Here is a 15,749-nt window from a genome sequence, read left to right on the forward strand (position 1 = left end):
AATACACAGTGATAAATTCAAATACAACACATACCAAGAAATAATTAAATAAAAACACAAAATCAAGAACTGGTTGACGAAGGACCATGCCAACATGATTCCACAAACATGGCGTTGCGATATGGGTTCCAGAATATATGCCCAAAAGGACCAGATCCAGGTTTGGTAAGGGTAGCAGGAAGTAGTGAGCGTTGGAGTGCCAAAGATTATGTGAACAAACAGAAGATGGTGAGAAAAATAAAAATAAATTAGATGTTCGCCAAAAAACACAAACACATTAGGTATAAACACTGGAGTTTTGTTCAAACTTACCTAAAAAATCTGGCCACCACATCATCGCGTATGGCCCCCCCACATACTGACCTTCGACCAACCTCGGGGGGCCATCCTCAGGTAAGGCATCCTCTGGCTGCATTGGGACACCACTCCTTATGGCAATGTTGTGAAATATCCCACACAGGACCACAATTTTCGACACCATATCCGGCACATACATGAGCTCGCCACCAGAGCGGTGGAGGCATCTGAATCGGCCTTTTAAAAGGCCGATACAGCGCTCCACCACTTGCCTGGTGGCTGTAAGTGCGGAATTTTACGCACTTTGTGGCCCTGGTGTGGGAGCCAAATAAGGAGTGAGCAGCCAGGACATGCAAGGGTATCCACTGTCTCCTGTGAACAAAAATAGACCACATCAGGAACACTGTGTATCAAGCTTAACATTGTTATGTACTAAAGGTCTCCACTTACCCAGAAGCCACGCATCACCAGCTTGTAGGTTGGTTAATTTCTGCCATATCCCTGATTGCCGGATGACGAAGGAGTCATGAGCACTTCCGGGTAATTTAGCATTCAGGGACAGGATCTGGAGGGAGGCATCACATACCACCATTACATTCAGGGAGTGATAGTGTTTCCTGTTTCTAAATATTGCCTCCAGCCGTGCTGGAGGCTGAAGTGGTATGTGAGTACCATCCACAACCCCTATGATGTGTGGGAAGCCAGCTATTTGGTAAAAATTGGCCTTGGCCACACTAAGGGCACCCATATCCAAAGGCATTTTAATAAAATGATGGAGGTGCTTTAAAAGTGCCTCCATCACTGCCCTCAGGATCCTGGAAAAGGAGGATTGGGAGATGCCCGCCACTATTCCCACCGTTGTTTGAAACGATCCTGAGGCACAGAAATGTAACACCGCCATAAATTGCGTCAGTGGTGGTATTGCTGTTGGACTGTCAATTTGCCGCTCAAGATCACTTTCTATTAATGAGAGAGTGTCTATGATGATTTTGGGAGGTAGACGGTAGCGTCTTAAAACCTCATCATCGGGCATTCCAAAAAGGGTGACACGTGTTCGAAATATCTGGGGCCTTGCATGCCTACGATGCCTACGCCTGGGACGAGTTTGAGGTTGGTCGTCTTCCGGGAGCAGGGCCAGAACAATTCACCCCAGATCTACTTGAAATTCAAAGTTTACAATGTAAGGCTTTTGACCCACCCCAAAAGTAAGAAAAAACAACTTAGCTTTCTGATACCATCCATAGCTGCTTACATGCCGGGGTATTGTCATGATACGTATAAACTGTAAAAAAGCCAACAATGAGACTTCAAAAATTTAGAGGGTGTTTTTTTTGTTTAAAAATTGTTGCAAGCCAACACAGAAAATAGCGGAAAAACACATTTGGCCATCGATGAAAACGACATTGCACACCGTACGTCAAATAGGGTTCAAATGGACCCAAAAAATGGAAAAGGGAAAAGCAAAACTGGATTATATGATGAATAAGCCGTCAAAAATGCGGTAATTAAATCGCAAATGCAAGTCGCTACACCAACAGTCAAAAATGCGGTAATTAATTCGCAAATGCAAGTCACTACACCAACAGTCAAAAATGCGGTAATTAATTCGCAAATGCAAGTCGCTACACCAACAGTCAAAAATGCGGTAATTAATTCGCAAATGCAAGTCGCTACACCAACAGTCAAAAATGCGGTAATTAATTCGCAAATGCAAGTCACTACACCAACAGTCAAAAATGCGGTAATTAATTCGCAAATGCAAGTCGCTACACCAACAGTCAAAAATGCGGTAATTAATTCGCAAATGCAAGTCACTACACCAACAGTCAAAAATGCGGTAATTAATTCGCAAATGCAAGTCACTACACCAACAGTCAAAAATGCGGTAATTAATTCGCAAATGCAAGTCGCTATACCAACATTCAAAAATGCGGTAATTAATTCGCAAATGCAAGTCACTACACCAACAGTCAAAAATGCGGTAATTAATTCGCAAATGCAAGACAAAAAATGGACTTACCCAACTCGAATATATAAGATTTCCACAAAAAACTTCTTTGGGTCCGAAAACCAAAAAAAACTAAAAAAGATGAAATGAGTGTTAAACAAATTAACGAACCACAAAACAGAAGAATACACCAATTGGCCACAAATTTGAATGCACAAAACTTACCAAATCAGGAAAGGATGTGGAAAAAATGAAAAAAATGCGAACGGAAAAACCAAAGAAATGTAGCAAAAACAAACAAAAAACCAACTCTGCCAAATCCTCCAACCGCAAACAACCAAATCCAAACCACTTAACCGACAACACTCCAACAACCCCACCTCGACTCCACACACACCAAGCCATAAATAGTGTTTATTTTCCCGCACAAATTAAGGATGAATCATAGGGACGCACAATCAATGATGCGGCCGCAAACTAAGGACGCATGTATAAATACGTCACGAAATCACATAGAATTTCTGGATGATTTCATGCTGGAAGCAGAGACATGGCTTCAAACCAGGGAAACAATGGTCAAAATTGCGGCGGTAAGGCCTTCATGCATTTTGTGTCAATGATTCTTTTAAAACATAATATTGTGCAAGTTGTGAAGTGGCTAAATCTGCATATTTACCCAAATAGGTGAGGAGGATGACATGGAAGAGACTGCTGGCCCCAGTCAACCCGCCAAAGCTGGCAAAAAAAAAAGGCAGCCACATTTCACAAGCAAGGAGATGGAGGTTTTGATCCAGAAGTGCGTTGACATCCTGCCCCAGGCAGCCAGGAATATGAGCCAAAGCCAGAAGTGGAGAATGTGGGAGGAGGTCGCCGTTGCTGTCAATAGGGTGGGTGATTATGTCCGTCTAGCCCGGGATGTCAAACGGCGGTAAGTAAACACTTTCCCATCCTATAAACAAACCCCATTGTAAAAAAAAGGATAATGGTTCCAAATTCATTCCACAGATGGGCAGACTTCAAATATCGTCTCAAACAAAAACTTGCCGACAGGGCTAGGCATGCAAGGGGGACAGGTGGGGGTCCCACCCCTGTGTCATTGGAGTTGACAGACTTAGAAGAGATGGCACAGGGGTGTGTGCAGGCTGTGGAGGTGTTTGGCGTGTCCAACATGGATACGGACATGCCAGACTTTGCGGCTCCTCATGTTGGCCAAGGTAAGTCTTGTGATGTCACCAACTCAGAAATGCTATTGTGCCAATATGTAGATTCTAATGTGAGTCTTTTCTCCAATTTCCTAACAGAGACAGAGGCGGATGAGTCTGCTCCAGAGGGGAGCCTTGGGCGCAGAATTTCTGCTGGCTCTGCAGGGGAGGAACCAGTACATCCGGCTGAGGACCCTGCAGAAGCCAGTCCAGGGCGTGCCCCCTCGCAGGCAGTGGGCCTCCTCACAGAACTCAATTTTAAATCGGATTGCCATACGGAGATTCTGCAGAGGATGGACGCCAGTCTGATACGGGTGGCTGAGGCCCTGGAGCAAAATGCTGCGGCCAACGTGACCATTGGTCAGGCCCTGGCGGAAAATACCAGGGCCAACATCCGCATCGCCGATGCCCTGGAGCAGCTCGTTCGCCAGCACATGGTGGAGCCGACCTCCCTTCCTGCCGGAACATCCGGATCCTCCACCTCTGGCACAACATCAGCCAATCCTCCAAATGTGCCTAGCCCTGTGCCTAGTCCAGAGGCCACAACATCTGCCTCTGGACAGGCCAGCCCGATGGCATCCCGGACCCGGTCTGGCGCCCACCCTCACCCAGCCAAACGGGCGAGAAAACGGTGACAGCAATGGCGACTTTTCCCACACTCCTTCTGTGCTTGGCTCATATTCCTTTCTGGTCAAAACTTCCCTCTCCTTTCTTGTGAAATGTTTTTAAATTTTGTATTTACGCTTATGTTAGTAGTTATGTTATATTTTTTTTTGGATCAAATATCTTGGCCACAAAAAAAGGCAATACAATATTAGGCCAATTTGTTTGTGTGTAAACAATAAATTAAAAACAAAATACTGACATTGTATTGTGACATTATTGTACAAATGGGTTACATTTAATCCTGGCCTTAAACGCAAAAACTGACCCTCTTTAAAAAAAAAAAAGGCCTCTTTAAGGAACGTTTAAAAAATCACATAGCGATGCAAATTCCACAGTAAACCAAAAAAAAGGGGAGCTAATTAAAAGATGATGACATTATTGTTACAATAGGCCATAACCACCAAATTGTGGCCAAAATAAAACCCCAAAAATGTACGCTAATTGATTGTGTAATCATGACATTAGCAGCTCTGATTTCCACCTGCGTACGCTTTTGTGCTATCCCAATAAACTGCTTTCCAAACACATACCAAGCCGGATTTCAATCCAACACTAATTACTTTACTGACCAGCCGCGATTAATCGCTGCACCATCGTGGAGTCCCGGGACGGAGGAGAAGGCCATCGCCAATGTGGTCGAGTAATCCTGACCCTAAGCTGTGCGAGCATTTTGAAGGGAAAGCGGATGTTTCAGTGACGTATGAGACGGTCCGAACACATTTGACGTTCGCATCTGCTAATGTATGTACGCCCCAAAAACGCCTCGCCACGCCTGCGTTTTTTCATCTCCACCCCCGTCAACACCCAAAAACGCCCTGTTCTGTCAATCACATTTGACATGTCACTTCCTGTACGCTATTTTAGGAACGAGAGAAAAAAAGCTCGCAATCTGCCGTACGCACATGCGCAGTGTAACACCGACGCATGCGCGGTTAGTCAACATCGGAACGCAACGAGCGTACTGTTGTTAACGTGCGGCTCTGAATGAGGGCCAAAGACTCCAGTTATTTCATGTATAGTATATTATTCAGTTCAATAATACCCTTGCGTAATATTTAATATTCTGTATATAATCTATTATTAATGAAAATTAGTGGCTTTGTTCACTATTTAAAATACAACATAATCAAAGCAATTTCTTTTACCTAGAAACAAATTAAGGTAAATAATTTAATGTTTACTTTACGAAAGCACGCAAGAGGGAACCCCAGATATTTGGGAATGTATATACTTGATGATTGCACGTAAAGCCATTATATGCCTTTATAGGAAATTTGCATATATGAAATTGTATTTTATTCTTGATGTACAAAGCTTAAGGGGTTTTACCCTTTTAAAATGGGGTGTGGTTTTTATCTCAATAACCACATCCATTTACTTATGTTCTCCATGCTTCATGTTTTTGCTGATAATGGCCTTTTTTAACCAGTTTTTAATATTTGTTCTCTCCATTGATTAGAGCTGCCTAGATAGAAGACTTTAATTAGTGTCTTTTTTCCAGTAATATGTGGTAAAGTTGCAGAAATTCTTCTATAATATTAAGTGGGAAATTGTGTACGCACAATATATCACTGCACATTTACATTTCCTTCATTGCAGTTTAAGTTACGTACAACCTTTAATCTAGCTTATAAATGCATCGCAAGCAGTCATTAACCCAAACTGCACCTGTTTTGTGTAGGCGCTGAATTTATTGTTGATAACACACGTATTTGAAAAATAGATGTAACCCTAATTAAGCTGCATCTCAGAGGCGCATGCATAACTTGTGTCTGCATTTGCATGTGAGCAACTCTGATTCGCCTCTGCAAGTGCAAGGGGCCACTAGTGTCAGATACGTACGCCTCATAAAAGTGGTGCAGGTTATGTAGAGTGCACCTAATGTAATGAAAGTGCTATATTACGCCGCGGAAATGGTGCATCTTGAGTGCATCTTTAAAACATCCCCTACAGCGCACCCTGTGCTTCTGCAGTCCTCTTTATAGGTCTTATCTTTTCCACAGAGGATATTGGGATTCTTCTACGGAAAAAACATTTGGTATACTTCCATATTAATTACATAGCATTCAGCATCGTGCACTGCATGCAATGCTATAGTACCGGGGCAGTTGTGTAGATTGATTTCTCTATGTATCATTTTTTATGAAAGCAACTGTAACTGTCAGCAATTAATTTGGCCACAGAGCGTGGGGAGTGGTGGGAGAATGCCATTTCTGCTTTTTTCAAGAGAAGTTCTCCTGTCAGCTGGTTAATCAGAGATGTAAGTATACTGTGAGCTAACTGTCTAAAAATATGTTCCACTTTCAAGTAATGTAATGTATTATTTGTAGAAGAAATTATAAAAATACCTGGTTGTGTCTTTGAAGGTACATACTGTATGTCAGATGGATCACTTACCAGTCTTTGTCCAACTGAATGAATACAATTACTGTAAATGCATTGCTATTTATGCAATATCAATGTTTATGTTTATATCAAGGTGTAGATTTACCAAAGCTTCTATAAATGAAGATTGACAATGTTACCCAGAGCAACCAACTACATTCTAGCTTATCATTTATGAAGTACATTCTATAACAGGGATAGGCAACTCGTGGCACTTCAGCTACTGTGAAACTACACATCCCAGAATGCCCTGCCACAGTTTTAGCATGCCTTAACAGCAAAACTGTAGTAGGACAGGCTGGTATGTGTAGTTCCAAAGCAGCTGGTCGGGCCACATATTGCCTACCCCTGTTCTATAAAGTGATTGCTTTTCCTTTTAAGAAGCTTTTCTAAATATACCGTCATTGGATTTAAAGCGGCAAAATAAATAAATGCTAAACCAGGCTGCTTTAGCATATGCTTCTTTTGCTGCTTTAAATCCATCGGCAAAGCCACACTCATCAGCAGTTTTAACAAACTAACAGGAAATTCTCAAAGACAAAACCCTGTTACTTGGGCTAGCCACTGAGGGTTCACAGTAGGTACTCATGCAGCCCTTCCATACTGAATTTAGTTTTAATACAAATACCTTTAGTAAGTTTTACTGAACTACTCAATGTACATCCAGCTTATACAAGTGATTTCCTTTTCTAATTAGTGCAAATTATTGTTCAATTCTAATTATTCATCCATAGAGGACTTGCTTTTTGTTTCATTGTAGCTGAAGGGTTGCCCACTCTTGGTATATGTGCCGTACACGCAGTACTTTCCTTACTACTTCAGGAAATCTTTGTGCAGAACATAATTCTATTGTATACATCTCTCCATGCCAGGCATTGAATGATGCCAGAGATTTTCAGGCTGCCGCTCTACAGCTCTCCAAGACCCCTATTATTGCTGAGACATATTACATCATGGGCGGCACACAGCCAAGGGAGGGCTTGGTGATCACTAGAAACAGGGATGGACCTGCCGATCTCTGGCCTTTGGATACCTTAGAAGGAGAGTGAGTGACATTTGGCTACAATCTAATCAAGGAAGTGACATCAATATTGTAATTTATTTTCCTGTATACAAATCTACATTTTTTCCTTTGTCATTCTGTTTTGTATGTTAGGCATAACTTGTACTCCTCCATGACCTAGAGAATATAAGGACCGACACAATTTTCACCTTTTCCTGTTGCCAAAAGTAATTTGTTTTAATTGTGTAGTCTACCCAACCAAATCTCTTTCCATGAGCATTAAAAAGGGAAAAACAGACAAAGACCCACAAAAGAAAATAACCTTCCCATCTGCACATGCTTTCCCCTAGTTCTCATAGGGCCTGATTCAGCATGGATCGCAGCTGCGATAACGCACGTAGTTCTGCTTCGAAAATCTGATAATGTTTGTAACTGCTCAGCCAGCATAGAGACGCCCACTACCGCTTTCTCACATCCTTAAGAACTCGTTAACATCGAGTAACATCGGACCCTCATGTAGAATTACAGCAGCCCTAACCTGTCTCAGAAATTGCAAGTCTCGTCGCACGCAGTGAGTACCGAAGCTGCGTATGCCATCTCACTGGCTAATTTATGCATGCCCATGCAACGGCGTTCAAACGGACAGGTACGCCTGCATCTTTCCTACCACTCCCCCATCACCACTCCCAAACGCTGACATTTAGTCACTCATTCTGCAATGGCTTTCTATCTGCATGCGTGATTGCAGTGCCAACGCAATGCTGTCCTGCACGCGCGCACTGAGATGCATACGCATGTGCAGTACGCACCATCGGCCGATCTGCCTATACGCGGTTGCAATTGCGATCCATGCTGAATCAGGCCCATAGTTTGCTAGAGTTTTGATCACTTTGCACTGCAGTCAGCTGAAGGTGAATGTAGCATCAGCAGACCTCAGTAGTAATCAAGAGGTATTTGCTAAGGGATGCAGTCGAGATGCCGACGGTCTAAGGGCCTTATTCAGAGCCGGACGCTATTAGCGCTCGCTCGTTCAGAAAATGGGGGTGGCTATTCAAATGAACCGTTCGCTCTTTGCGGTCTGTTGCCGCCTCTATGTCTGAACGAGCGAACAAAAAATGCGGTCATTTAATTGAAAAATACGCCCCCTGGCTGCTCGCATCATACGTCATGTCCGCTATTTATTAGATTAATCGAGTACATCAATCAGCGTATGAACTGCTCGCTATTCTTGTGGCTGGTTTTTCCTACCACTATATTGCGAGCAGTTCTGTCTATAAAACAACCAAGTGACGTGGTCAATGACGCTGCTGTATTAATTATGCACACCCATAAAACGTCCGTTTTGACCTTTAAGCACGCCTGCGTTCTGAATTCCACTCCCCGTTTTCAAGCACCTTCCCCTGTTACCACCCACATACGCCTCCTCCTGTCACTAAAAATAGCAGGCATTCGCTATATAGCGAACAAACGATTTCTGGCCGCACTGACTGGTTCGCGCATGCATATTACAAACCGTACGCATGCGCAGATGGGCGAACACCGCTTACGAGTGGCTCTGAATCAGGCCCTAAATCCCGATCGTCGGCATCCCGACTGTTTAATCCCGGCAATTGTCTAATGACCGGCGTCAATGTCCCGACGCCTGTCATCAGCCAGCAGGGGGGGAGGGTTAGGTTAGAGCCTCCCGAGGGGGACTTAGGGTAAGGCACCTTCCCCGGGAAGTTAGGGTTAGGCTAGGGGAAAGGGGGATTAGGGTTAGGCACCCCCGGGGGGAGGTTAGGGTTAGGAACCCCCCCCCCCCCCCGGGAGACTTAGCGTTAGGCAGCGGGGAAGGGGGGGTTAGGTTTAGGCACTTAGAGGGGAGTTAGGGTTAGGAACAAGGGAGGGTTAGGGGGGGGAGGTTAGGTTTATAAATAGAAAAAAATACTTCCCCGTCGGGATCTCACTGCCAGGCTTCCGCTAACGGCCATGCGGTACTGCTATTGCTCATAGTACTGGCTTCAAACATTTGGAAGCACTTGATGCATTGTTCCATATTTTGTTTCCAACCAGTAATCTGAGTAATGACAGTGAATTAATAACCAGTAATGAAAGCAGGAACAGCCCATGTAGTGGATTAAGGAATCATAGGTTTTGGTGAAATAAAATCTTAAACAGAAAAATATTAAAATATTTATATATTTTGTATTTATTTGCACTGTATAAAAAGAGCACAGGGCCTGATTCAGACCTGGTCGCAAGCGCTAAGCGCTCGCATCCGGGTCGATGGTGGCCCACAGCACATGCGCACGCCGGTGCCGGCTCCGTCGTGCGCATGCGTGAGACCCGGCTTGCGACGGGCAATCCGTCGCTCCGGGTCTCGCACCAAAGGGAACGAGCTGTCGATGTTGAGTGACAGCTCGCCCTCTATGGTGGGCGGGCCGGGGGGGGGGGGTGGCTGCCCAAACGGAGGCGTTCCCATGAGAACGCATGCTGTTTGGGGGCGGCCCCACTGACATCACGAGTGATGTAAGTGGAGAAATTCCGGCTCTGTTAGAGCCGAAATCTTTCTGGGGCTTGCGGCCACGAGACCCTACCACAAGGGTCTCGTCGCAAGCCCAATGGTCGCGATAGTCTTGACCATCGCGACCATCATCATGGCCAGTCGCAATAGCTGTGGGTGGTCACCCACAGCTATGCGAGCGCCCAAGAGGCCGATCCAAAAAAAAAAATCCTGGCCCTGATTCAGAGCGAGCACTCTGTCAGAGCGAGCGGCTCTGAATCAGGCCCACTGTTTGCTGTGCTAGATGTACTGTATACACCTTGTCATATTGGCTGGAAATAAAAATGCTTTGAGGTGTTGTACACTTATGCTTTATCTCTCTATGTATTCTTACAAGATGGTTCCATGTGGAGACAAATTATGATCACTGGACCACCCCACCTCCCTCTGATGACCGAAGGTATCCAGTTTTCTGCTTGTGTCTAAGAATCCTTCTGCATCTTAAAATGTTGAAATCCTGCAGTACCTTATTGCAATGTGTTCTTGCACGACTGTCTTACTTTCTTGTCTGCTGCTTGTGTCCAAACCTAAAATGAAAATGCCGGCAAAAATCCAAAAACTGCAGTTTGCGCATTTTTTCGCATATTTCTATAGAAGCCTGTGGGCTCCATTATCGCGTCCTGCACTGAGGGGGATCCCAAAGATCCCTCCCAGTGTCCCCTGTGGCGTGCGCGTCATTCTGAGCATGCACTGAAGGACACCAGAGGGACTTCTGGGTCATAAACCAAGAATTCTCTCTCGGGAGAGCTGTCCTTTGCAATTTTAATCGCATTTCTAGGTACATTCCGGCGTAATTAATGCCGGTATGTTCCCGATAAATGGCAGAATGTACCGCATTGCGGATACGATGCTTAGTACATCCCGTCCTATTTCTATAATTCTAGGTTGTAAACTTGCAAGGAGGGCACTCCTACCCCTTTGTCTATTTGTTATTACCCAGTCTCATTTTATTACTGTTTTGTTCCCAATTGCAAAGCGAAACAGAATATTATGATGCTACTGTATATAATTAACTGCTAATAATAATTTGGAGCAGCATTTCTAATATCTACTAGAATATACTTAAGTCTCCATCTTCCTTCACACTACCCTTGGCATAACTTCTCTTCATTAAAATAATATGCTTAAGAATTGACTTAGTTAGTACTGAGAACCTGCATATTAAATAGTAAGTTATCTTACTGTATAAAATATTGATGTTTACACTTATTATTTATGTTGCAGGACTCCAGCTATTAAAGCTCTAAATGCAACTGGACAAGCAAACATCAATACAGACTCTTTATATAAGGTTGGACGACTTATAACTTATATTTCATTGTTTCACTTGTAAATAGAGAAAGTTAATTATGGTAATCTGAATTATTGCAAGATGATCACAAAATGTAATACTTTACAGACAAACCAGCAGGAAAGGCCATAAAATCTGCCAGAGTTCCATAAATTGATAAGTATCCTATTAAATAATAATTTTCGTCTATAAAGAATTAATTTAATATATATTGTCCAATGTCACTCTCTGGCATTTCACTGCAGCAATGTTAAGATGAAAAGTTGAATATGATATTGATATGATATTGCCTCCACATGTAATTACAAGCAGCTTATGTTGCATCCCACTTCTGATTTAGACATGGTCGCTAGATGCCTTCACACGCAGCCGTCAGCTGCCAAACTATGCAATTCACGCGATCGCACGGCAAGACATTAGCACGCCCACTATGTCTTGGCGTGCAATCGCGGTGTGTATTTAGACGCCCACCAGCCTGTCACAAGACGCCCACTTTCCCTTAGTAACACCACGTCATCTCCAGGAAGTGTATGTAACATCGGACCCATACGCAGCACGTGGTTGACCATACCCTAGCGCAAGCACTGCGAGTGCTGCAGTGTGTAATACAGCCATGTGACGTGTACTATGATGCTGCGTCTTAATTATGCACGCCCCTGAAATTACGTTTTGACGCTCAGGCACACCTGCGTTTGCACCACCAAAGCCCTGTTTCCATCTACCTCCCCCTGTCACCACCCACAAACGGCACATCCTCATACTCGCGGAGCATCTGTGTACTCGCTGCGGTCGCTTCCCCATCGCAGTGTCTGGTTCATGCAGGCATACTGCATCTTATACGCATGCGTAGATTGCGAAAATCTGCCAGCTACGTGCGAACGCAGGGTTGCGCCCAGGTCTGAATCTGGCCCTGTCCTAATAATGATAGCTGATACAGGTCAAAACTTCTAAAATATTTGCCAGCTAAGCAGCTGTTGATCCACCAGTCCATACAGTCTGTTATTGAAACAAAAGTTTGTTGAGCTGTCAGTAACTCTGACCTGAATTGGCAGCCTACTGTAAAGGAGCTAAAAAGAGATGTATAAACATAGTTAGATAAAAATACTTTAAATACTTCTATTTTTCATTGCATATTATTCAGCTCAGTAATATACAACCTTTAATAAATAATGTCTTTATTTACTCTTTAAAAAGAATAATACAGGTAGTCCGACTATTTTCATGTTTAAGAAATACAGTTTGATTGCAACAATCTGTGGACCTCATTCAGAGGTGCTCACAAAATGCGAGCGCTCGCTCTGAATGAGGGCGGCCGCATCTAAAAAATGATCCGGCCTCCTGGCCGCTCGCCACAGCTTTAACGAGCGGCCAGGATGATGGTCGCGATGGTCTTGCAACGAGACCCTTGTGGTAGGGTCTCGTCTGCCGCAAGCCCCAGTGAGCTTTCGGCTCTATTAGAGCCGGAAGCTCACCACTGACATCACTCGTGATGTCAGTGGGTCCGCCCCCAAACGCCTCCGTTTGTGAAGCCACCTTCCCCGCCATGCCTACAAGACGGGGCGAGCTGTCGATCAACATTGACAGCCGCCCTTTTGTAGTGAGACCTGGAGCGAGAGAATTTCTCTTTTGCTCCGGGGCTTGTGCACGCGCAGTGCGGCCGCTGCGCGTGCGCAGGGACTGACATCGACCCGCTTGCGAGCGGGTCTGAATGAGACCCTGTGTTCACAATGCTGCATAATAAAATGGACTTACACACGTTGCTGAAAATGATGGAGGATGTATATCAAATCACTCAAAGGGGTATATTTACTAAGTGTTAGGATTTCAAATCCGTTAGTTTTCTGTGGTTTTGTCTTCCGGATTTAAAAGGACAATAATATTTAATATGCAGGAAAGAGGTTTTTTTCTCCGTGGATTGCTGAAGCAGTGAATGAAACCTCATACCCTTTTACACCAAAGTGCCAGGTATGACCAAGGATTTGGTACACTTTTCCAACCCGGATCAGACCTGGGACAGACCCTTTTTCTACTGCTGTGCCAACCCGGAGTATGCCCAGGTCAGCATCGTTCACACCGGAGCCGAGTCTGCAATGACCCGGTGTTGAAGTTGACGCTTGGAGATGATGTAATCTCCAAGTACCACTGAAGCAAGCCAATAAGGTAGCATGCGGCATGACCCATGTCATCGTGACCATTTACACTGCAGGGTGACACGGGTACGACCCATGGCCAACCCTGCAAGCTACCTGAGCTGGATCCCCGGGTCCCTGGACCCGGGTGGATCCATTTACACTGACAAAAATCCCGGGTTGATGCGCGTTCACGTGCAACAACCCAGGATTTTCATGTCGGTGTAAAAGAGGTAATAGTTAGTTAGAGGTCAAACCAATTATTTTCTCATTACTTCCTTAAATAAGCCTAACACATTGGAATGTCCATCCAGTACTGATAATAACATCTGTCTATTTGTAAGTAAAACAGTGTTATATGTTAAGGATACAATCCATATATATAAAACATCTTGAAGAAGTCTCTCTCACAATTATGGAAATTAAAAATATAGCTTCACAGTATGACCAAAAAAAAAATAGCAGAGGTACAGAACACAACATCAATAAAACAAAATCAAACATAAAATAAGTGTAAGTGAATAGTCTCATAGGACATTGTACCAACTTAAGTAAATGAAAAAACAAATGTATATATACTCATTTCTTTATTTTTATTTTTTTGTGTGTGTGTTGATTCACTATTATTGCTATGTTACATTTAGAAATTAAAGAGCATGTTTCATTACAAATTACGTATTTCTATTAATATACAGGTCTTGTCTGTAAAGCCAGTGCTAAATGAGTAAGTTCTACAGTATATTACTATTTATGTTGGTTTGAATATTATGTACTTTCAGAGAGCTTCTTTACCCGAAAGACATTTAGCAGCTAATCAATGTAACCTCTTCACAAATGTATTAAATTCAGAATGTTTGAACTGCAGTACTTATTTTTGCTCACGAACTAGCTAAGCAGCCACAAGACATGTTGGGACCCGACTCCAGACGACAGTGCTCCCTCATGTTAACGCTGACCCCTGCTGCTTACTCTAACAGGCATGAGGGAAGGGGGAGGGGGGGTGGCAGCCTCTCCTCGTAACACTGACAGTGAGGATGGCAGCCTCTGCTCCTGGGACTGAGAGTGGGGCTGGCAGCCTCTCCTCCTGGGACTGAGAGTGGGGCTGGCAGCCTCTCCTCCTGGGACTGAGAGTGGGGCTGGCAGCCTCTCCTCCTGGGACTGAGAGTGGGGCTGGCAGCCTCTCCTCCTGGGACGGAGAGTGGGGCTGGCAGCCTCTCCTCCTGGGACGGAGAGTGGGGCTGGCAGCCTCTCCTCCTGGGACGGAGAGTGGGGCTGGCAGCCTCTCCTCCTGGGACGGAGAGTGGGGCTGGCAGCCTCTCCTCCTGGGACGGAGAGTGGGGCTGGCAGCCTCTCCTCCTGGGACGGAGAGTGGGGCTGGCAGCCTCTCCTCCTGGGACGGAGAGTGCAGTTCTTGGCTGTGACATCATAGCCAAGGGCCACACTCCCCAGATAATATGTTCATGGAGGAGCAGCAGCCAGAAATTTCATCTGTAAGAAGCTGCTGGCTTCATGTCAGCGGACAGCACACAGTGTGGGGTCCCCACAGTGGATCAGTTAAAATTGGTTGAATGAGATTAAGTCACTCATTCAGTGTTTTTTGGTGGCCCCAAATCATTGACATCATAGGCAGCCACCTAGATTCACCAAATGGTAGCGCCAGTCCAGTATCTCACGTGTTTTTTTTTATTATTTTTTATTTTAGTATGACCATCTACACAACAGTGATGAGTGCTGCTTTTCCAGAGAAATACACAACTCAGATCAGAAATGAAAACTGAAATAAAGGTTTGTGTCTGATTTCTCAATGTGTTTTCTCTCCATTTTAAGGAATCAAGATGAGCAAACTAAGAAAGCGACATTTTGGAAACGCGGTGGGTTACCCAATTGAAGCCTATGGGCTTCTTTTCAGGATGCTCTCTCTGAGAGAGATCCAATCAGATAACTCCCCCCCCCCCCCCCCCCGCGCAGCCTTCTGTGAATGCGCAGAAGGACGCCAGAGGGACTACAGCTCTTATCGGGAGAGCTGTCCTTTGCGATTTTCTAAGTACATACCACGGTAATCAACCGTGGTATGTACCCGATGAGAGGCAGGATGTACTTGATGAGAGGCGGGATGTACATGATGAGAGGCGGGGTGTACCACATCCTGGATGCGATTCTTAGTACCTGTCACCCCACCTTCTCTGCCAGCAGCTCACCACATGCTCTCCTCCTTTTCTCAGACCACCTACGGAGGCATGAGCAGAGATCAGTATTAACTGCTGCCTCAGGGCTATTAGTGGGTTG

The 15,749-nt window shown here is 44.6% G+C and overlaps 1 protein-coding gene across 1 annotated transcript in view; it reads left to right on the forward strand.

The window, feature by feature from the left end:
* LOC148477657 (N-acylethanolamine-hydrolyzing acid amidase-like) overlaps positions 1–15,749 on the forward strand; it is a 43,999-nt gene that overhangs the window by 26,126 nt on the left and 2,124 nt on the right. The window contains exons 5-10 of the mRNA XM_088456413.1: positions 6,297–6,373; positions 7,371–7,543; positions 10,381–10,443; positions 11,268–11,334; positions 14,159–14,187; positions 15,166–15,248. Of these exons, the coding sequence (XP_088312539.1) occupies positions 6,297–6,373; positions 7,371–7,543; positions 10,381–10,443; positions 11,268–11,334; positions 14,159–14,187; positions 15,166–15,241 (485 nt within the window). The 3' untranslated portion in view covers positions 15,242–15,248. The remainder of the gene's footprint in view (positions 1–6,296; positions 6,374–7,370; positions 7,544–10,380; positions 10,444–11,267; positions 11,335–14,158; positions 14,188–15,165; positions 15,249–15,749) is intronic.

The sequence above is a fragment of the Taudactylus pleione genome, unplaced genomic scaffold (assembly GCF_031769625.1).
Source record: "Taudactylus pleione unplaced genomic scaffold, aTauple2 ptg000703l, whole genome shotgun sequence".
Classification (NCBI taxonomy): Eukaryota; Metazoa; Chordata; class Amphibia; order Anura; family Myobatrachidae; genus Taudactylus; species Taudactylus pleione.